The sequence below is a fragment of the Podarcis gaigeae genome (assembly GCF_964106915.1).
Source record: "Podarcis gaigeae genome assembly, chromosome: 5".
In the NCBI taxonomy this organism is placed as follows: Eukaryota; Metazoa; Chordata; class Lepidosauria; order Squamata; family Lacertidae; genus Podarcis; species Podarcis gaigeae.
The window spans coordinates 90,504,837-90,524,034 of NC_139681.1; the positions used below are offsets into that span (position 1 = coordinate 90,504,837).

The window sequence follows — 19,198 nt, forward strand, 5'->3', positions numbered from 1 at the left end:
ACATACTGGGTTTTGCTGCCGGCTTAAAGCAACCTGGCTGCTGCCAATCAAAGAAGCCGACTGCTGCAAATCACGTGACCAGCTCCAACCCACCTCCCAGCTCCGCCCCTCTTTGAAAATCTGCAACCGAGCGTGGTTTCTTTCCCCGCAGCCACACTCCGAGACTCCCAGCGCGACCTTACAACCGCCTGGACGGCAGCCAAGGGGGAAGAAACGCAGCGGCGGTCCCGCCCAAGGAAGGCGAGCGCCGGCGATTGGCTCGTCGGCGCCTTCTGTGGCGCGATAGGCCGGCTGAGGAAAGGGCCTCGCTCCCTATTGGCTGCCTTTAGCAGAAGGGCGGCAGTAAGCAAGGTAGGTCGAGCGGGCGGAGCTTGGGTTTGAGAGAGTCGAGGGCGGCCTGAGGTGATTTTTGTGTGTGTTGTGTGTGTCGCCGCCAGCCGAGCGGTGAAGTCCGTAGCGGACATGAGCGGCGGCGTGTACGGAGGGGGTAAGTTCTCCGCGGAGGGGGAGGGGCTGCTCCTCTTTCTCTCTCTCTCTCTCCCCCTCCCCCCCTCGGACCGTTAGGGCTGCGCGTTCCACCGGCTCGCTCTCTTCCCCGCGGGGAGGGGGAGGCTGCCGCCGCCGCTGGTCCGGCAGAGCCTGAAAAGGCGCCTGTGCCTTTAAGACGGGGCGACGGGAGGGAGAATTTCGTCTTGGGCAGCTTCTCCCCGAACCTTGACGCGCCGAGGGGAAAAGCTTCCCTCTATATTTATTTATTTTGCCAAGTTTTAAAACTTTTTTTAAAAACCGAACGTTCTTATTATTGTTCTTTTAAATCTGAATGCAGGAAATATGTGAACTTTTTTTTTTTAAAGAAACGGGCTTAGATAACCATTATGAATCTGGGTAGGTTTGCCTGAAGGAGAAAAGCTTTTGGCAGGTCTGCCTTCATATTAAAAAAGGGATTCCTGTGTTAATATTCAATTCATGAAACTGGTTGTAAAAAAAACACCCCCACACCCTCAAAGCGGTTTACCAAAAAAGAGAAAAACAACTCAATGATCACTTAACCAAGAAACCACTTGATTATTTAATTTTTCTACCGCTGACTATATTATAAGGAGCTCTAACGGGTGTACAGAAAGCTGTGGCAACAGCAGATAGCTTAAACAAAAATACAGAGTTGCATATAAAGACGTTGCATTTAATACAAAGTTATATATAAATCAGTGTCAATTCATTTTCCTTCTGGCGTACCTCTCCTTTGCAGGTTGCAGGTTCTCTCACCCAGAGTCCAAGCAAACTCAGCACACCCACAACCTTTCAGAAAAATTAAAACGTGACTTCTGTTTCAGTGTATCCGAAGTAGTGTGCATGCACACGAAAGCTTATACCTAAAAATACTCAGTTGATCTCCAAGGTGCTACCTTATAATTTTAAAATTCTTTTGGAACGATTCTTTTAAAGACTTTCTTAGATCATATAACTTTTTTGAATACTTGATTCTTTTAAGGGTGTTTTTAGGTTTTTAAGAGGAGTCTTTAACTATCTTTTGACACCTGGGTAGGCTTGTTTAAATAAGAATGTTTTCAGCAGATGCCAAGAAGAATGCAGTGATGATGTCTGCCTGATATGAATAAGCAGGTGGTTCCAAAGTGTTTGTGCCACCAAACTAAACAACCCAAGTTCTTACAGATGCCGTGCGGATACTATGTGGCACCTATAAAAGTGCCAATTCCACCGACCGCAGTAGTCAAGTGGCACATATGGTTGCAGGCCATCTCATAGGTAATAGGTGTCGCCATGTTAGAAGGATATATTTATCACAATGGGATCTGTAGAAAGAGCACTGTGTTCCTTTAAAAGCTTAAAGGTGGTCCTAATCTACAATAGCCTATGGCACATTTTGCAGATTAATTCTGTGCGTAGATTCTTGGAAGTCCCAATGTGATATTGGAAGATTGAAACCTTTTCTAGGTGTCCCACTGTTCTTCCCTTTTGATGTCTTGAGATATAGCCTTTTACCAATAAACACATGTCTAATAAGGGTTTGTTTTTAAATTGACACAAATTATGAATTTGTGTTTGCAGATGAAGTTGGCGCTCTGGTGTTCGACATTGGCTCCTATACAGTCAGAGCTGGCTATGCTGGGGAGGACTGCCCAAAGGTGAGAGCAGAAGTGAGACATTAGATTGATCAATAGAATTTGGGTTTCCTGTGCAAAGAACTCCTGAAATACTTGTATATATTGTGGGATAACTCTGTATGCTGTAGCAAGGGACTTGAAATCCCTTGAGCAATGAATGATAGTCCAATAAAATAAGGTATATGAAGATCATGTACAAATGTCTGCTGGAACCTCTGGTCAGGAGAGGTTATCATCAGTAGCTGTTTCGTTCCCCTCTGCATTTTAAATAGTAGCATTTGCAATTTCTGGGTATCATGTTTCTGCAAAACACTGAGCCATTTCTTGTCAGTACGCCTCTGAGCGGATGCCAACGACTGGGCTCAACAACTGGTTCTGCCCCGACTGGGCTAGGCGAACTGAAGCACTTCCAGAGACCTTCCACTCATGGAAAGCAGGTCTAAGTGCCCTGGACCCCCAACTGTCCATTGTGAGCACCAAACTCAGCAGAGTATAAACAACACGGAAGAAAGCTGTGAACTTCTTTTATTTCTAATAGCTACTGCAAACTAAAAAACTAAAGAGCTACTGGCTTGCATGAGTGTTACAGCTCTCACTCAGCCATCTAATCTCTACATAGATAACACACAGACTCCCCACAGAGTCAGACAGGAGCGGAAGAAGCAAAGAGCAGTTTCTGCCCCCTCCTTTCTGAAAACATCATATCAGGAGATTCTCACAATGGGAGGGGGTGAAAATATCAACATTTCTCTCCCCTAACACACTTACTACCTACTGTCTTTTACCTGCCCTGCAATTTTCACCTAAGTAGTTTTTGTCTTTTCCTCTCTTTTGAATAAGTAGTCTTCATTTGACATGGCTCCCTAGAAATTCTTCCGTCGATTACTTCATGTTTTGGCCATATGTTTAGGGGAATATATTGACAAAGGTCGGAGTTTTTTTAAAATAAGAGGTTGTCCTGGTTTGAGGGGAATGTTATGGTGAGATGGCCCGGGCCAGAGGGAGGGATCAATGTGGGAGTCCCATGTTTAAATCTCTGCTTGGCTGTGAATCTCAGTGACATGTTTTGGCCATGTCACCTTCTCAACTAGATTTGCTAGCTCTTGTAGTAAAATATTATGGGATTTGGGCAAGTGCAAGACAGAGCCTTATAAGCAGTTCAACGATAAATGCAGTTCCAGAGATTTCCCCCCACTCCACGTGTAGTGCGAAATCTTTCTTGAAAAGTGTTTAAATAATGTGCACATTATATAAGTGAGCCAGATTATGGAAAGCCTGATGTATCAGAGAGTGTAGCTATATTTTCATTTTCCCCTTGGTGTTTAGCTAATCCTTTCACGCCCCATACAGAATAGAGGCATGACATGCCTAACATGCTGTAGGAATTTGATAAAAGAAAGTGATAACTTTCTTTCTCTTCCCCATTAGTTAGGCTTGATGCAAACAGATAATCTTTATGTAACTTTGTGCATTTTGTTTCCACATCTCCCATTGTAGGTTGATTTTCCCACTGCCATTGGCGTGGTACTGGACCGGGATGATGGGAGCTCCATGATGGAAATTGATGGTGACAAAAGCAAACAAGGAGGCCCAACATACTACATAGACACTAATGCATTGCGAGTTCCAAGGGAGAACATGGAAGCCATTTTACCTTTGAAAAATGGAATGAGTATGGTTTTTTGCATTTTCTTTCCTTTTTTCTTAAATCTTGAGTATTGATTTCAGACACATCACAAAGCAATAACCTTTTTACTCACAAAATGGCATTGTCCTGCTTTGTGAGAATGTTTGATCTGGAGTTGAAAAGAAGTTTATTCTGGTGGTTTTGGGGCCAAGCGTTTAAAGTTTTCTAGATCTACTGAAAAGCTGTGGATATTCCATTTAGCTTATGTTGATATGTTTTGAAATAGGTTTTCCTGTTTAGTTTGTAAAGAATATAACTGCTTAAATGGCAGTGTGTTTTGCAAAACATTCCCCTGTCCTGTCAAGGTTTATCTGTTCTCCCTTTTCTTCAGATATTCTACTTATTTGGAAAGGCAGTAGCCAAGTGCAGAGACCATGCTTAATCATAGTTATCAGTGACCGTGGTTTGTTACCTGACTCCTAACAAGATGCCAGATGCACGGTGAAACAGTGGTTTAGTGTGCTTGACTAGGACATTCTCCAAATAACCATGTTCAAAAAGGCACCAATGGGACACTGAAGGTAGAACATCTGGAGAGTTGGAGAACCTTCCTTGCCCCATGGTGTTTTTTTAAAAAAAATGCAGATGTATTGCTTAATCATGGATAATGCAAACATTGTTTGCAAACCCTCTTCATATTAGTTTCACATCCTAATTTCCAGCCAGCCGTCTGGTTTGCACATAACACTAAACCAAGCTTTGGTTCCCTGTAAGGAATACAAACCATCACTAAGCTTTGTGTCTGCAGAGGACCAGTATCGCTTTGAAAGTGAACTGTTGTCAATTAGTAAGGAGATTGTCTTGTACGTTTTTAAATAATCTGATTGTACAGTTGCCTTCATAGGGTTATTCCTGCACCAGTGCTTACAATGTAGTATAGTTAGAGTCCTTTAATCTCTTAGGGTTGTGAGATTGGCTTGAATGCTGTGTACTTTGATTCTTTAGATACAGGATTTCACTGGTGCAAGGATGGAAGCATGACTAGAATCCCTCATCCTCCTTCCTGACTCCTATACTGTCCACATGCTCAGCCTGGCACTGATAATATGCTTCACGTTGCATACACGCCTAAACTAGAGCAGCACCTCCAGCAAAAGCAGCAGGTTTAATTTATTTTTGTTGTTACAGTTGAGGACTGGGACAGCTTCCAAGCCATTTTGGATCACACCTACAAGATGCACATTAAATCTGAAGCTGCTTTGCATCCCGTTCTAATGTCTGAAGCGCCAGTGAGTAAAAGCCCAGTTTCTTTCCTTGAAATAGCCCATCAGATTTTGAAGCATAGAAGGCAGTTTGACTGTTGTGAAGCTTGCAGACTTGGGGGTGGAAGGGGGAAGAGCAGATAACTCAAAAACCAGGGCTTGGTAAAATAACCTATCAAGATGAACTGTAATATCTGTGACTAGATTGCCTGTATGGACATGCTAGAAATGGTTATGAGCACTGTCAGAGAAGAAATGTCAGCACTGAGGAAGTTGTGGGCATGGAAAGGGGAGTAGCAGAAAGGGATGATCTATCTACCCACCCCAAACATCAAAGCAAGTAGTCTGTATCGCCAGGTGGAGAGGTTTGGAGCCTAATTTCTCACAACTTTTTGGATTACCCCTGTAAACCTGAATGTGCAAGGGGAAAACATCAAGACAGGGGTTATTTAAGGGTTATGTCATGTGGATTATTCAAATTAAATGTGGACATAGACAGCTGTGAGCACAAAGTAAACTCAGTGTAGACAAGCCCTTCCTGTCTCAAGTGATTTCTTCCTGTTGCCTTCCTACTCTTAGCCTGTTTCTTCCCTTTTAACTATGGTTTGAAAAGCCACTGTAAACTATAGTTTTAGCTTGTGATTTATGGCTCAGATGCTATATTGATGCATATATAATATGAGACGTGGTCTACTCTGGGAAGGAAGTCACTTGAGAGAAAATGCACAAATAGCATCAGCTTCCAATTTCTAGCCATAGTTTGCAGGAAGCTGATATTTTGTCTGCATTAGGCTCAAGTGATGCTTCTGCATGAACCTGCCCACTGATTTGTAAATAGGGAAGTAACTCACTTTCCTGCCAGACATATTATTGCACTGTGAACATTTAAACAACCTGTTCTGAGTGTGACATATTTCTGCTCAAGTTATAGGTGAATTTGTTTTTTTATCTTTGCACTCTTGTAGTGGAACACCAGAGCCAAGCGTGAGAAATTGACGGAGCTGATGTTTGAACATTACAATATCCCTGCTTTCTTCTTGTGCAAAACTGCAGTTCTCACAGCGTATCCCAAACATGTTAATGAATAAGTGGACATCATTACAGAGCTTTTTGCACTTTTATAGAAAAAAACAAACATAACATATTTTTCTGTGTATAAGACTAGGTTTCCCCCCCTAAAAAGTAATGTCCAAAATGTGGGGGCGTCTTATACACAGGGCCATCCTCCCCCATTTTCTTAAATTGGATTCCCCCAAAATAGGGGGCGTCTTATACATGGGGGTGTCTTATAGACGGAAAAACATGGTACTGTTTTTAACATTTAAACCAAGCTGTTGTCACTGTGCTAGTCTCAAAGATGGGTTGTTATATTTATGGGTTGTAACCAAGTTATCTCTCGGCTGATATTAAGGCTTCTGTCAGCTGGAAGGGAAGCGATTTCCAGTGATTACCTCAATCCTCGAGTATATTGGGAGGAGGGGGGGATATTAAAAGACCTTCCCTCTCTGTTCTGCTGTTGAAAGACATGCAATCAGCTGAGCAACCCCGTTGGATTTCAGCCTTGCCAAATTCATTCTCCAGACAGAAATAAAAGACCCTAAGGTCTGAATTAACTTTGTATATACTAAGGTGCTTAGTATTGCTTATTGAAATTGTTTTTACTCTGCTTCTCAGTGAAAAGGTTCCTATAATAAGCATGCTTTTAAAGCTTTTTTTCTGCCTGGAGAAAGCCGCCTTGAATGGCAGGGTTTGGTATGGTAGGGTGTAAACTATGGTATCATCACATCAGATGTCAAAGCGATAAACAACTACCTGACATTCAGAAGACATCTTAAGGCAGCCCTGTTCAGGGAAGTTTTTAATGTGTGACATTTTGGTGTATTTTTGGTCTCTGTAGAAACCGCCCAGAGTGTCTGGGGAAACCCAGCCAGATGGGCGGGGTACAAATTAATAATAATAATAATAATAATAATAATAATAATAATAATAATAATAATAATAATTATTTGTGTGTGTGTGTGTGTATGTATGAATGAATAAAACTCAACAGGAGGAATAAATTGCCCATTCAGATGGTGTAAGAATTAAATGATATAATCCTTTCAGGAACTGGAGATTGGTGTTTGAGTTTCAAGCAATAATGCAGCTCAATCCTATGCATATTTATTTAGAAGCAGGTCCCCCCACTGAGTTTGGTAGAGCTTACACTCCAGCAAGTATGGATAGAATTGTAACCATAGTGTAAGTATATATTTTTCTTAGCTGCCTTCCCCAAAAGCTGCATGTAATTTTGACAAGAAAGGATGTGCCCTATCAGGTCCAAGAGCAAAATGAACTGCAGTGCCATTTCTGTTTATGTTGTGCCCAAATCCCATTGTCTTCCTTAACCCTTCCAACTAGCTTTGCTAATGGCAGATCCACAGGCTTGATCCTGGATAGCGGAGCAACCCACACCACTGCCATCCCAGTGCATGATGGTTACGTGCTCCAGCAAGGTAAGCATTCTTTCAGAGGAGTTGGTAGAAATCTTGGCCGCCCCGTTAATAAGTGAGGTTCAGGACAAACAGACAAGAGGATTCCTTTGCCCAACACAGGATTAAATCATTTGAGGAATTCCCCCCCCCCCCAAGATGTGGTGATGGGTTGCCGGCTTAGATCGATCAATCCTTCATGAGCTTATTTTTAAGGCATCAATATAAGCCAAAATTCAACCTATTTTTAAGGCATCAATATAAGCCAAAATTCAACCTATGTAGGTACCAGACGCTAACCTCTTGAGTACCAGACGCTAAAGAACAAGGCCAGAAAAGGGTCATCTTTTTCATGTTTTGTTTGTGTGCTTGTGCAGGGGCATCTAAGAGCCTCTGCTAAAGAAAGAGTGCCGGACTAGAGGCCTCAGTCCACTCTTTTTTAAAAAAACACCACCACCACCAAACCCTCCCCCCTGTTATTGTCGTAAGACCAATGTATTCAAACTTTACAAAACAGATACCTTACACTTTAATGTAACATCTTTCGTTTGCATTTTGTATGTTACCCCTTGCCTGAGTCCGAGTGCATCTGCTCTGTGAAGTCGCTTACCATCTTTATTCTGCAGCCTGGTTGCTCTTGAAGGGGGCGGTTTGTGTAGCAGAATGCTCTTCCAGTCTGCTATTGGACTGGAGAACAGAGGTCCCTGAGAATGCAGAAGCCAGTTGGCCTGCTACTAAGGAAATAGCTCTGTTTATTTGGGGTGGGGGGTGACGTCCTGCATGCAAAATGTGATATTGGAAGATTGAAACCTTTTCTAGGTGTCCCACTTGTGTTCTGCATTTGCAGGCATTGTGAAATCACCTCTGGCCGGGGATTTCATTACGATGCAGTGCAGAGAACTGTTTCAGGAAATGAACGTGGAGATAATTCCTCCATATATGATCGCATCAAAGGTAATTGATTATACTGGAAAGAATGAAAGGGGTTGTTTGCTTTGTGTGTATGTTGGCTGCTTTTGTGAGCCTCTCCTCCAGTCCAGGCAGTATTTCTCAAGTGTTTGGAACTTGGGAGCACCTCTTGAACCTCTGCCTTGTAGGGCCCCCAAAAACAAACAGTTTGCATGCGTGTTCATCTCTCATTTATACAGAGCCTTCAGATCATTTGGCTGAGAAATGTTCAGTGAGGAATGCTCAAGTGCATGTGAGCCACCCCTTAGATTTTAGGGCTGGAATGAGCAATTGGGTACCGTATATAAAGAGCAGCACCTAGCTCTCCCATTACCCTGGGCGATCGGTTGGTTTGTTATTGATGTATTTAGTGTATAAGGAGTTTTTGTTTTTGTTATTAAAACCTTGTTTAAGTTATTTTTGAGTCCCTTTTTAATGCATGGTCTCCCCAGCAAGCTCTCTGCAGCGCTTCTAAACTGCAAATAGCCAACAATGCCCACCACTTGGTTCTGATGGTTCTAGGTGAACAATAGGTTTGACTTTTGGTAAGGCAGCTGTGAAAGAATCACCCAACAAGACAGGCTGCTGAACCGCACTCCTTTCTGCTTTACAACTGTCACCAAAAGTTGCAAGGAGAGGTACTGCCAGCTGAGTGAGCTCCAGACAGTTCCCCCTTGTCTTTCTCAGATCAAGGCCTGTAGCATAAAACCAAACAATCTGGCACACAGAATAATATCCCTTGCGTAATCAGTAGGAAGCCAAAAGCCTGAATCTGATTTAGAAACTTGTATGGTGAAATTGAAGAAAGTCTTGTGGGTCCCATTGGAAATGAAATCAACAAGGGTTCTCTAGATAGTCAAGATGAGACAACTTAGAGAGAATCAACAGAACCAAGGTTCAACCAGACACTGTGCTTAAACAACTTTCACAACAAATTGTACCCCCTTTTAATACCCTAGAGTAACATAGAGGGAAGGAAGGAAAGATGGACAGGAGAAGGGAAATTTCTCTAATCAGGAGGGCGGAAGGGTGTTGGAAGTAAATGTCATGTAGCGCCTAAGGACAGGCCTGATTAGTGCTTGCCAACACAGGAAGGTGAGAATTGGAGGGACAGCTCCCTTATTGACTGGTTGAAAAAGCTCATGAAACCAAGGCTCATCCTGTGGATTTGTGGAAAGACAACAAAGAAGTTGGAATACACGCCTTGTATTCTTGTCCTTTGTTAAATAACGTATTGGAATGTGGATACTTTGAACTGACTCTGATTTGCTGTTGCAGGAAGCAGTTCGTGAGGGCTCTCCAGCAAACTGGAAGAGAAAAGAGAAATTGCCGCAAGTCACAAGAACGTGGCACAATTACATGTGCAATGTGAGTATGTTCTTCCAGGTCTACAAAGAAAATAATTTTGGAAGTATGCCTTGCGCTAGATAGGATTCCTCTGCTAGAGGTAGGATTCCTCTGCTATGAGGGATCTGTGGCCCTCCAGGTCTTCTCAAGACTTCTACCTTTCATCAGCTGCAGCCAGCTGGCTAGTGGTTGGGGATGATGGGAATTGTCAAACAACATATTGGGGTCGGGTGGGTAGGGGAGCATAGGGTCCTTACCCTGTCCTAAATAAACTCAGATATAACTAGCACTTGTGAATGTGTTAGGTTTGCATAATCAGGAACAGTGCTTAAAAAAAATGGGGAATGGCAGAAAAACTCGAGAGCCTGTTCTTGCAGTGGCCGACCAGATGCCTGTGGGAAACCCAAGCACAAGAGCACTCTCTCCTCTCGCGGTTTCCAGCAATTGGTTTTCAGAAGCATACTATGTAGACAGAGCATAGCCATCATGACCAGTAGCCATTGATTGCTTTTCCATAAACTTTTCTACTTGTTGAGAGCCAGTGTGGTGTACTGGATGAGAGCCAACAAACTAAAGCTCAATCCAGATAAGACTGGATGGGAGGTTGCCTGCTCTTGTTGGCATTGCACTCCCTCTGAAGGAGCGGGTACACATCTTAGGGGTACTCCTGGATCCTTTGCTGTCACTTGGTGGTGTAGTGGTTAAGAGCGGCAGTCTCGTAATCTGGGTAACCGGGTTCGCGTCTCTGCTCCTCCACATGCAGCTGCTGGGTGACCTTGGGCTAGTCACACTTCTCTGAAGTCTCTCAGCCCCACTCACCTCACAGAGTGTTTGTTGTGGGGGAAGAAGGGAAAGGAGAATGTTAGCCGCTTTGAGACTCCTATTATGACTTGCCCTCTGATAAAATCTTCTTTTTTAAAGCAATCCATGTTGGTGGTCTTCACTGCCTCCTGTGGGAGTGAGTTCTGTAGTCTAATAATGCTCTGCATGAAGAAGTACTTTCTTTTATCTGTTCTGAATTTCATCTTCCAAAATTCAGCTTCATTGGATGATCCCAAGTTTTAGTGTTACGAGAGAGGGACTTCCCCATGCCATAATTTTATAAACTTCTATTGTGTAGATACTCATCTTTTCTCTAAACTAAAAAGTCTGAAATGTTGTAACCTTTCCTCTTAGAGGAGTTGCTCCACCCTCTTGATCATTTGGGTTGTCCTTTTCTGAACCTTTTCCAACCCAGCAATATATTTTTTGAGGTCAGGCAACTGGAACTGTATGTAGTATGCAGGTCACTGGGAGAGAAAAGATGAAAGCAGTAACATAATAAAGCCTATGTATGATGGTATGATTGAATCTCTTGTTTTAGGTCATCATTGTTCTAAATTAAAAATGTCTGTCATCCTGGAGTTCCCACGTATAGCAACGTGGAAACTTGAGAATTGCAGGATATTGCAGCTTGATTACTGTGAAGGTTTATCCCAGGGGTGGGTAGCCTTCATTTCTTAGGTCTGCTTTAGTATACTTTACAGGTTCTGCTAAGAATAGCCTTAATTTTGAAGATGGAAGTACTGTTGTTGGGGCAGGAAGAGAAACCTCTATGGCATTTCATTTGTAGCTAATGCAGACATTTCCCTGCTAAGATTTGTCCTTCTGTAACTCTGAACCAGGTCTGTCATTTCACAGATTCTTCTGGGGACTCTCCGCTCTCCATGGGTCATCTACTCCGACTCGTTGAGATATTACAGATATATGTCAATGTTTCTGTCTGCCTAGGATTCTCTTGTATGGTCCACAGTTCCTCCTTTCTTTGGTTTTCTGGTGTTTGGAACATGAAACCTCATACTGACCTCATACTTTTCAATACTTTCTCCTCCACAGTGTGTGATCCAGGACTTCCAGGCTTCTGTCCTCCAAGTGTCTGATTCAACTTATGATGAGCAGTATGTTCTTTTAAAATTATTTTCCACTTTACAATGGCTAACTTAAGTAACTGGGTTATTTCCAACCTGAGCCTGTGAACATCATACTAAATTATTGTTTAGCGTCACAAGAATGAGCCTCTTCTCTCGCTGGGCTTTCACTTTTTCCTACAAGCCACCCCAGCAGGGTGTAAGGAAGAATTTGAAAGCTTTTGGTTCTGTCTTTGATTAACCGCAACTTGACATGTTGTCAACACTGGACAAACTGTGGTTAATCTTAACTCTGGCTATGAAAACAAACCAACTTCAAACCATAGGGTGATACTCAACTACGTTTTTCTCACAGTAGACACATTGAAATTAATAGTCATGGCTAAGTCAGGTTCATGAATTTCAGTAGGTCTACTTGTGAGAGAAACTTAGTTGAGTGCCACCCATGGTTTATGAAGCTGACTTGTTTTCACTAACCATAGCTGAGGATAACAACAATTTAGGGCAGGTAAAAGTTGCTCAAAGACAACCAGCAAGCAAGCAGTTTCTTAAAAAGACAGAAGCACTTTTTCAACCTCATGCAGAGCTGTTCAAACTTGGCATCAGGATTGGGAACATTGTTCGCATTGACAGCTCTGCCAGTGTCGCCTTAGAATGGTGGACTAGAACCTGAGAGACCAGGGTTTGAATCCTCACTCAGCCATGAAACACTCTGGGTGACCTTGAGCTAGTTGCTGCCTCTCAGCCGAATCTACTGCAAAGGGTTGTTGTGCAGATGACATGGGGAGGAGAACCATGTACACCACCTTGAGATCCTTGGCAGAAAAGGTGGTATATACCGTATTTTTCACTCTATAGGACGCACTTTTTCCCCTTCAAAAATGAAGGGGAAATGTCTGTGCGTCCTATGGAGCGAAGACGCCATAGCCCCGCGACCCTCTCCCGGCTGGAGAGGTGACGCGCGGCTATGGCAGGAGCCTCTCCGCTGGCCTTTCCGCTGCTCCCTGACCTGCTCTTTGGGGCTGGTGGTGGGCTTCCCCCCGCCATCCCCAAAGAGCAGGTCGAAAGGAACCTGAAGCCTGGAGAGCGAGAGGGGTCAGTGCACACCGACCCCTCTTGCTCTCCAGGCTTCCAAGGTAGCCGCCTGAACGCACCTTAAACGGCACCTTGTTTTAGAGCAGGAAAACAAGAGGGGGAAAGTTCTCCCCCTCTCTGCGCAGCGCCTCCTGCCGCTTCGCTGAAGGGGCGCTGGGCAGAGAGGGGGAGAATTTTTTTTTCTTGTTCTCCCCCCTCTAAAACAAGTTGTGTCCTATGGTCCGGTGCGTCCTATGGTGCGAAAAATACGGTAAATGTCATAAACAAGCATAATGTAAGAATAACCTGTCGGATCAGGCTAATGGTCTAGTCAAGCACCCTGTTCTCATAGTGGCCCACCGGATGCTTGTGGGAAACCCAACAAGAAACATCCATAAAAATGGCAAAAGTGGTTTATTTCCCAAATAGGTTTTTATCAAACAATTACAATCACCATAAATAAAGAATTCACTTGTAATAATATGTCAGTGGTTCAGTGTTCATTTCTTCTCTTTCCAAAATAGATTTTATCTTAAACAATTGCAAGCGCAGTAAATAAAGAGTCCACTTGTGATATACCAGTGGTTTAGATTTCCGACGTTTTGTTGCTAAATAGGTGTAAGGGGTGCAAGCTAGCCAGCCAGGCCAACCCCTCCTTCCCAGCGTTCCAGTTTTAATAGTTAGTGAAGCTGTTGGGCAGAGTTTCTTAGTGGTCAAGGGATGAGACTGTGAAAAGAACTTGTAGAGCAAGGAAGAAAAAGAAAAACAAGGGCAACATGGAAATCTTGGGAGAGGGGAAGGGAATTGTTTGGATATGGGAGGGGTACATTGCTCTAATCCCTTCCATGCCACAAAGATCTCTGGGTGGCCTTTATCAGTTCCCTGTTTCCTGGGATTATTGCAAGAAAAATTTGGTAAGAAGTGCAATTTGCTGTGTTGTGCATAAGAACTGGGAAAGAAAAACCTGGCAACAGTTGAATGCCTTCTAAAAACAAGTTTTTTTCCTGCCCTCCAGGGTGGCTGCACAGATGCCCACGGTACATTACGAATTCCCCAATGGTTACAACTGTGACTTTGGTGCTGAGCGGCTAAAAATTCCTGAAGGCTTGTTTGACCCTTCCAATGTAAAGGTAAAACTCAGTAGGACAGTATGTGAGATTGCATTTTGTGTGCAAGCATCTAGCTAACGTTATGGAAGTATATAGGAGTCTGTAAAGTTAAATGTCTTGAAATCTTTTTAATTGTTTTAAACAATTTGGGGAAGATAAGAAATAGCAGGATATTTGGAACTTCAGATGAACCAGAATGTGTCTTGTGTTACATTTCTCATAGCATTACATCAGGGGTGGGGGACTTCTGGTCTCTGGTCCACATTAGATCTGGCAGGGGTCCTAAATTGACCCATGAGGCCAAGTCACGTCTATCTGCCTTGCCTCTGAAATTGCATGTGACTTCAGGTGCGAGGCAGGTGAAGGTGTGGCTTCCATCACTTTGAAATTGTGTTGAAACAACTTGCAAATGGATGCCATTTTCAGCTTGTCACCTGATTCCATAATAGTGCCAGGTCATCAACAGGTGATTGGGGGAGGTGGGATGGGGGCAGGAAGGATCTGGTCTGCCAGCTGGATCCAGCTCCCCATCCTTGCATTATATGAGTGACAGACCATGAAGCATCCTCTCCTACAAGTGGTATATTTTTCCTCATATCCTCACTGTTTTGTAGAACTGGTCAGCTACCAAGCTAGCACAGCTCACCAGCCATGTATTGCAGCCCATTGGGAGGTTGATAAATCTCTGTTGTTTTGCTTTCTGCCTGGATTGCAAATACAGTATATGGTCGGCTGGGTTGGTTTGATGGGTCATATATTGTGCTTCTCTGATGAAGACCACATGCAAGACTATTATGACTTGCCCTCTGATAAAATCCATTGTTAGCAGACTGGGACTTACCTGTTGAAAGGAAAGATCCACTCTTGCCTTATTTTGGAGCAAGTTTAGTAGCAGTTCTAAACTGGATAATAAGTTGGGAAGAAAGTTTTTATTTTTATTATAATAATTTTGGTGAATGGGCAGTGAGGTACACACTAACAGTATTTGGGCCTCCCCAACAGCATTTTCAGATTTTGCCTGTGCAAGAGATTTCATGGGCTTTGTGCTATTTTTTTAAAAAAAATGGGCAAACTCTCACACACTGAGAAGATCTGGCCAGGCAAGGATCCTCAAGAGCTACAGCCCTCTCCTCAACCAATGTACCTCCTGTCTATGGGGCTGAAAAAAATGCATACAGGGCATATTGTCACACTGTTATCAATTTGAGTCTACTATAATAGCATTAACTTGCCATTTTCTTTCATCCCTCTCCAGGGTTTATCTGGTAACACAATGCTTGGCGTGAGCCATGTGGTGACTACAAGTGTTGGGATGTGTGATATCGACATCAGGCCAGTAGGTATTAGTTAGGCATGGTGGTTTAATAGAAAATAGACCAGGGAGTGATTCCCTTTCCTTAGCTAAAATTCAAAGTGCAGGATTGACCCGTGCCCTGAATAGTGATCTGCTCCACACAATGCTGTTAAAAGCCTGCTTGCATTCCTCAAGGGAGAGCTGGTGTAATGTCTTGCCTTGGCAACAAACTTGCTTTGTCACCTTAGGGGAGCTACTGCTCTTTCAGTCTCAGCCCTTCCCATCTGCAAGGCAGTGGTGGTCACACTGACTTGATGTAAGATAGATAGATATAGACTTGGCCTGTCGGCTATGCAAATAAAGTCTATATCTATCTATCTATCTATCTATCTATCTATCTATCTATCTATCCTGACTTGCTGTAAGATAATGTTGAAGTGCTTTGCATGTCCTCTAAAATACTGCATAAATGTTAGCTGGTGTGTGTTGATAATACATTAAGAACGTAGAACTCTGACTTATACCATGTCAGGCTATTTGTCCAGGTGGCCCAAGCTTGTTTATCATCTGACCAGAAAGATAACCGGAACCTTTTAAAGGGGAGGTACCAGGGCTTGGACCCAGGTTCTGCTGTGTGCAAGACATATGCTCTAACCATTGAGCCAAAGTCCGTATTTCTAGTAGTTTTGAAATGATTTACCCTACCTTTCCATCCATGCAACCCCTGAAGGTAGCCAGCAATCAGTTACTACATTTAAATGGACCTGAAGATGAACAAAATCCCAATCAACAACATTCAAATAGAGAAGCAGCAAACCCAGGCAGATGGTTAGTTAACCACCCAGGCATTCTGACCTTACATCTAAAGGCAATGACTAATGGGCAGATTACTCTGCCCCGTGGGTGCCACTACTGAAAGGCCCTGCCCCAGGCCATAACTCAGCCAGTTGGTAGGATATGGAGCAGGGCTTCTGATCTAAACGTATGAGTAGGTTTATGGGCAAGGAGGTGGCCCTCCTATGTCTCAGGTGGTCAGGCTGATCCTGTGCTCTCTTGAGGGTTGCAGCCCTGTATATTGCAACTCACTCCCATTGCAACAGATAAGATATGCTTTTGAGTAAGAGTGCCTAAGACTACAATGTAAAATGTGAAGCTAGGATTCCCTGTAGTGCCGTTTTCCCTGAAATGGCAGAAACTAAACTGGCCTGGGGTTGCCATCTTCATGGTCCAACACAGCTTGATTCCATGAATAGATAATAATGTTGTCCATGCTAGATTCATTTCTCAGGCTTCCGGTGAATTAGGAATTCCCATCTGCCAAACTCTGGGTTTTAGTATGGAATTATCTAGACTTCCTGTGTAGCTTTGAAGAATTTACCTAGTGGGAAAGTTCATTTCTTGTGTCTTCTGCACTGGAACCACTCACAGGTCTTAAGCATGCTAGTTATTTTTTCTTATACAGTTTTATCAGCAGAGTGAAGTTGTGACTTGTTTCTTTCAATATATGTATCTGTGCTGTGAAGGGCAACAGAGAAAAAAATACCATTATAATGAGTCCTGCCTTTGTTCTCCAGGGTCTCTATGGGAGTGTGATTGTAGCAGGAGGGAACACCCTACTACAGAGCTTTACAGACAGACTAAATAGAGAACTGTCTCAGAAAACACCTCCGGTGAGTGGCTACCAAACAGCGAACATTTTCCTTGTACTTCTTAAATGTGTGCAGGTATTTGGCTATTGGAACAGTGCTCCTGCCGAACACGAGACCAGTGAACTGCAACCAGTTCAAAGAGAAAGATAATGCTTCTAGGCATATACAAGCCTGTAGCTTGGGCATTCCTCAGATAGCCCTTTGGATCTGGGCCAATTTAAAATGACAATAAATACTTTATTCTCTTTTGATTTCAGAGCATGCGACTGAAGTTGATAGCAAACAATACAACAGTAGAGCGAAGGTTTAGTTCCTGGATTGGTGGATCCATTTTGGCTTCTTTGGTTAGTAGATCGATAAGGCTTGATTGGTGGGGAAGCAGCGCTGCTCAAAAATGTTACCCAAGAAGATTTGGGTGAGACTTAACACCAGTGGGGGGAGTTTGCTAATGGGGATAAATTTAATGGACCAAGTGTGTGTGTATAGGAACGGTCAAGCAATTTCCCCTTTGGAAACTACTATAGGCACGATTATTATTTCAAAACAGGGACGTGGGTGGCGCTGTGGGTAAAACCTCAGTGCCTAGGACTTGCCGATCGTATGGTCGACGGTTCGAATCCCCGCGGCGGGGTGAGCTCCCGTCCTTCGGTCCCAGCTCCTGCCCACCTAGCAGTTCGAAAGCACCCCTAAGTGCAAGTAGATAAATAGGTACCGCTTTATAGCGGGAAGGTAAACGGCGTTTCCGTGTGCGGCGCTGGTGCTGGCTCGCCAGCTGCAGCCTCGTCACGCTGGCCACGTGACCCGGAAGTGTCTTTGGACAGCGCTGGCTCCCGGCCTCTTAAGTGAGATGAGCGCACAACCCTAGAGTCGGACACGACTGGCCCGTACGGGTAGGGGTACCTTTACCTTTACTATTATTTCAAAACGCCTTCTTGAGGAACAAGATCAGACCTGAAATGCCTTGTTTCTCCTTGCTTGTTGTTTTTAGAGCAGTGACAAGCAATGTGGTTCCCTGTGGATATTGTGGGACTCCAGCTGGCCAGTTGGACACCTAGGAATTTTACACGCCCAACATGAGAATAGCTCTTTTCAGCTTCCTTTCATTATGGTTTCTATTTCATACTCTGCACTATCCTTTCGAAGAAAAGGCTACCATCTTTGGTTTTGTCTCTTGCAGGGGACCTTCCAGCAGATGTGGATCTCCAAGCAAGAATACGAAGAAGGAGGGAAGCAATGTGTAGAAAGAAAATGCCCATAAAAACCTGTTTTTTATTATAAAAAAAAGACAGCTGCCTTCCCCAGCGCTTCTAATATTGGATAGCTTTAGCATACTCAGGAATCAAAAGTTTTGTGTCTCTTTTGTAGGAAATGTATACTTTTTTGTGCATTCTGCAATCTCCCCTTTTTAACAAACCATAGGTATTTTAAAAGGCCAACATCATTCTGTCACAGCAGATGGATGCCCACATCCTTTGTAAATGCAATAACTCTTATACAAACTCTTTTTATAATTTTTGTATAGATATATATTTTCTGCAAAATTCCCGCCCCCCCCCCCACTGGAAACGAAGCTATAAACTGTGGATGTAATCTCCTGCCTTTATGAGAAATGTGTCTACTTTCAGGCTAGTCTTCCTTGTTACGTTGGCCTTAATAAATTCCTCTAGTTTGTCTTATGAGTTCCTTTGTGTTTGTTTCAGAGAAATTCTATTTTACATTCACACAACTCATTAAATGAGGGGAGAATGGATGGTATTCAGTTCTTGGTTGAACTAATCCCTGCCTTTAATACTACTGTTCGCTAGATCTGCAGTAGTGTTGTTCTATTTGTGTGAGTTGGAGGGATGGTCCTTGAATACAGGAATCATTTAACTTTTTGCTTCCCTGGTACCCATGCTACTTGCATTGTAAATTGGGGTTAATATTAACAGACCTGAACCAAATCCAGCCCAGCTGCATAAATTGTGCATATTTATGCAACTTTTGATCATCTCATGGGCCAGAGAGCTCTACATGATCCCCGAAACCTTCCTGTCTTTTAAGTATAATTGCTAAGTAAACTCAACATGAGGACCAGAAACTGGTTTTTACAAAAGCCAATCTGGATTTTAATTAGAGTACACCTGTTTCTTTGTGACTGCAACTACAAACTACCGTATATTTCGCCCTATAGGGCGCACCGGCCCATAGGGCACACTTATTTATTTTTTTTTGGGGGGGGGAATAAAGAGAGAAAAAAAATATTCCCCCCCCCCCGAGCCCCAAAGAGCAAAGAAGCCATGACAGCGAGCGGGATGGATCCCGCTAGCTGTCCTGGCTTCGTTTTTAGCCTCGGGGCTGGGGGTCCGGGAGCGAAGGCGAGGTTGCGGAACCTCGCCATCGCT

General features: G+C 43.4%; 1 protein-coding gene across 2 annotated transcripts; it reads left to right on the top strand.

Annotated features, from left to right (window-relative positions):
• The first annotated feature begins 318 nt into the window (after positions 1–318).
• On the top strand, positions 319–18,490 carry ACTL6A (actin like 6A). Of its 2 annotated transcripts, none has more exons than XM_083739768.1 (14): positions 319–487; positions 2,071–2,147; positions 3,624–3,798; positions 4,942–5,042; positions 5,981–6,078; positions 7,416–7,510; positions 8,334–8,440; positions 9,713–9,802; positions 11,657–11,718; positions 13,778–13,892; positions 15,127–15,207; positions 16,740–16,835; positions 17,072–17,158; positions 17,992–18,490. In XM_083739768.1, the coding sequence occupies exons 1-14, from the start codon at positions 463–465 to the stop codon at positions 18,070–18,072; spliced, it is 1,290 nt and encodes a 429-aa protein (XP_083595894.1). In that variant the 5' UTR covers positions 319–462; the 3' UTR covers positions 18,073–18,490. The 2 variants fall into 2 exon arrangements, with proteins under 2 accessions (XP_083595894.1, XP_083595895.1); XM_083739769.1 differs by lacking the exon at positions 319–487 and adding an exon at positions 661–885.
• The last annotated feature ends 708 nt before the right edge of the window (positions 18,491–19,198 follow it).

Coding starts and splice junctions, on each gene's coding strand:
- ACTL6A (XM_083739768.1), top strand. CDS start 463: ATGAGCGGCGGCGTGTACGGAGGGG. Junction 7,511..8,333: donor TGGTTACGTGCTCCAGCAAG/GTAAGCATTCTT, acceptor CTGCATTTGCAG/GCATTGTGAAATCACCTCTG. Junction 9,803..11,656: donor GGCACAATTACATGTGCAAT/GTGAGTATGTTC, acceptor TCTCCTCCACAG/TGTGTGATCCAGGACTTCCA.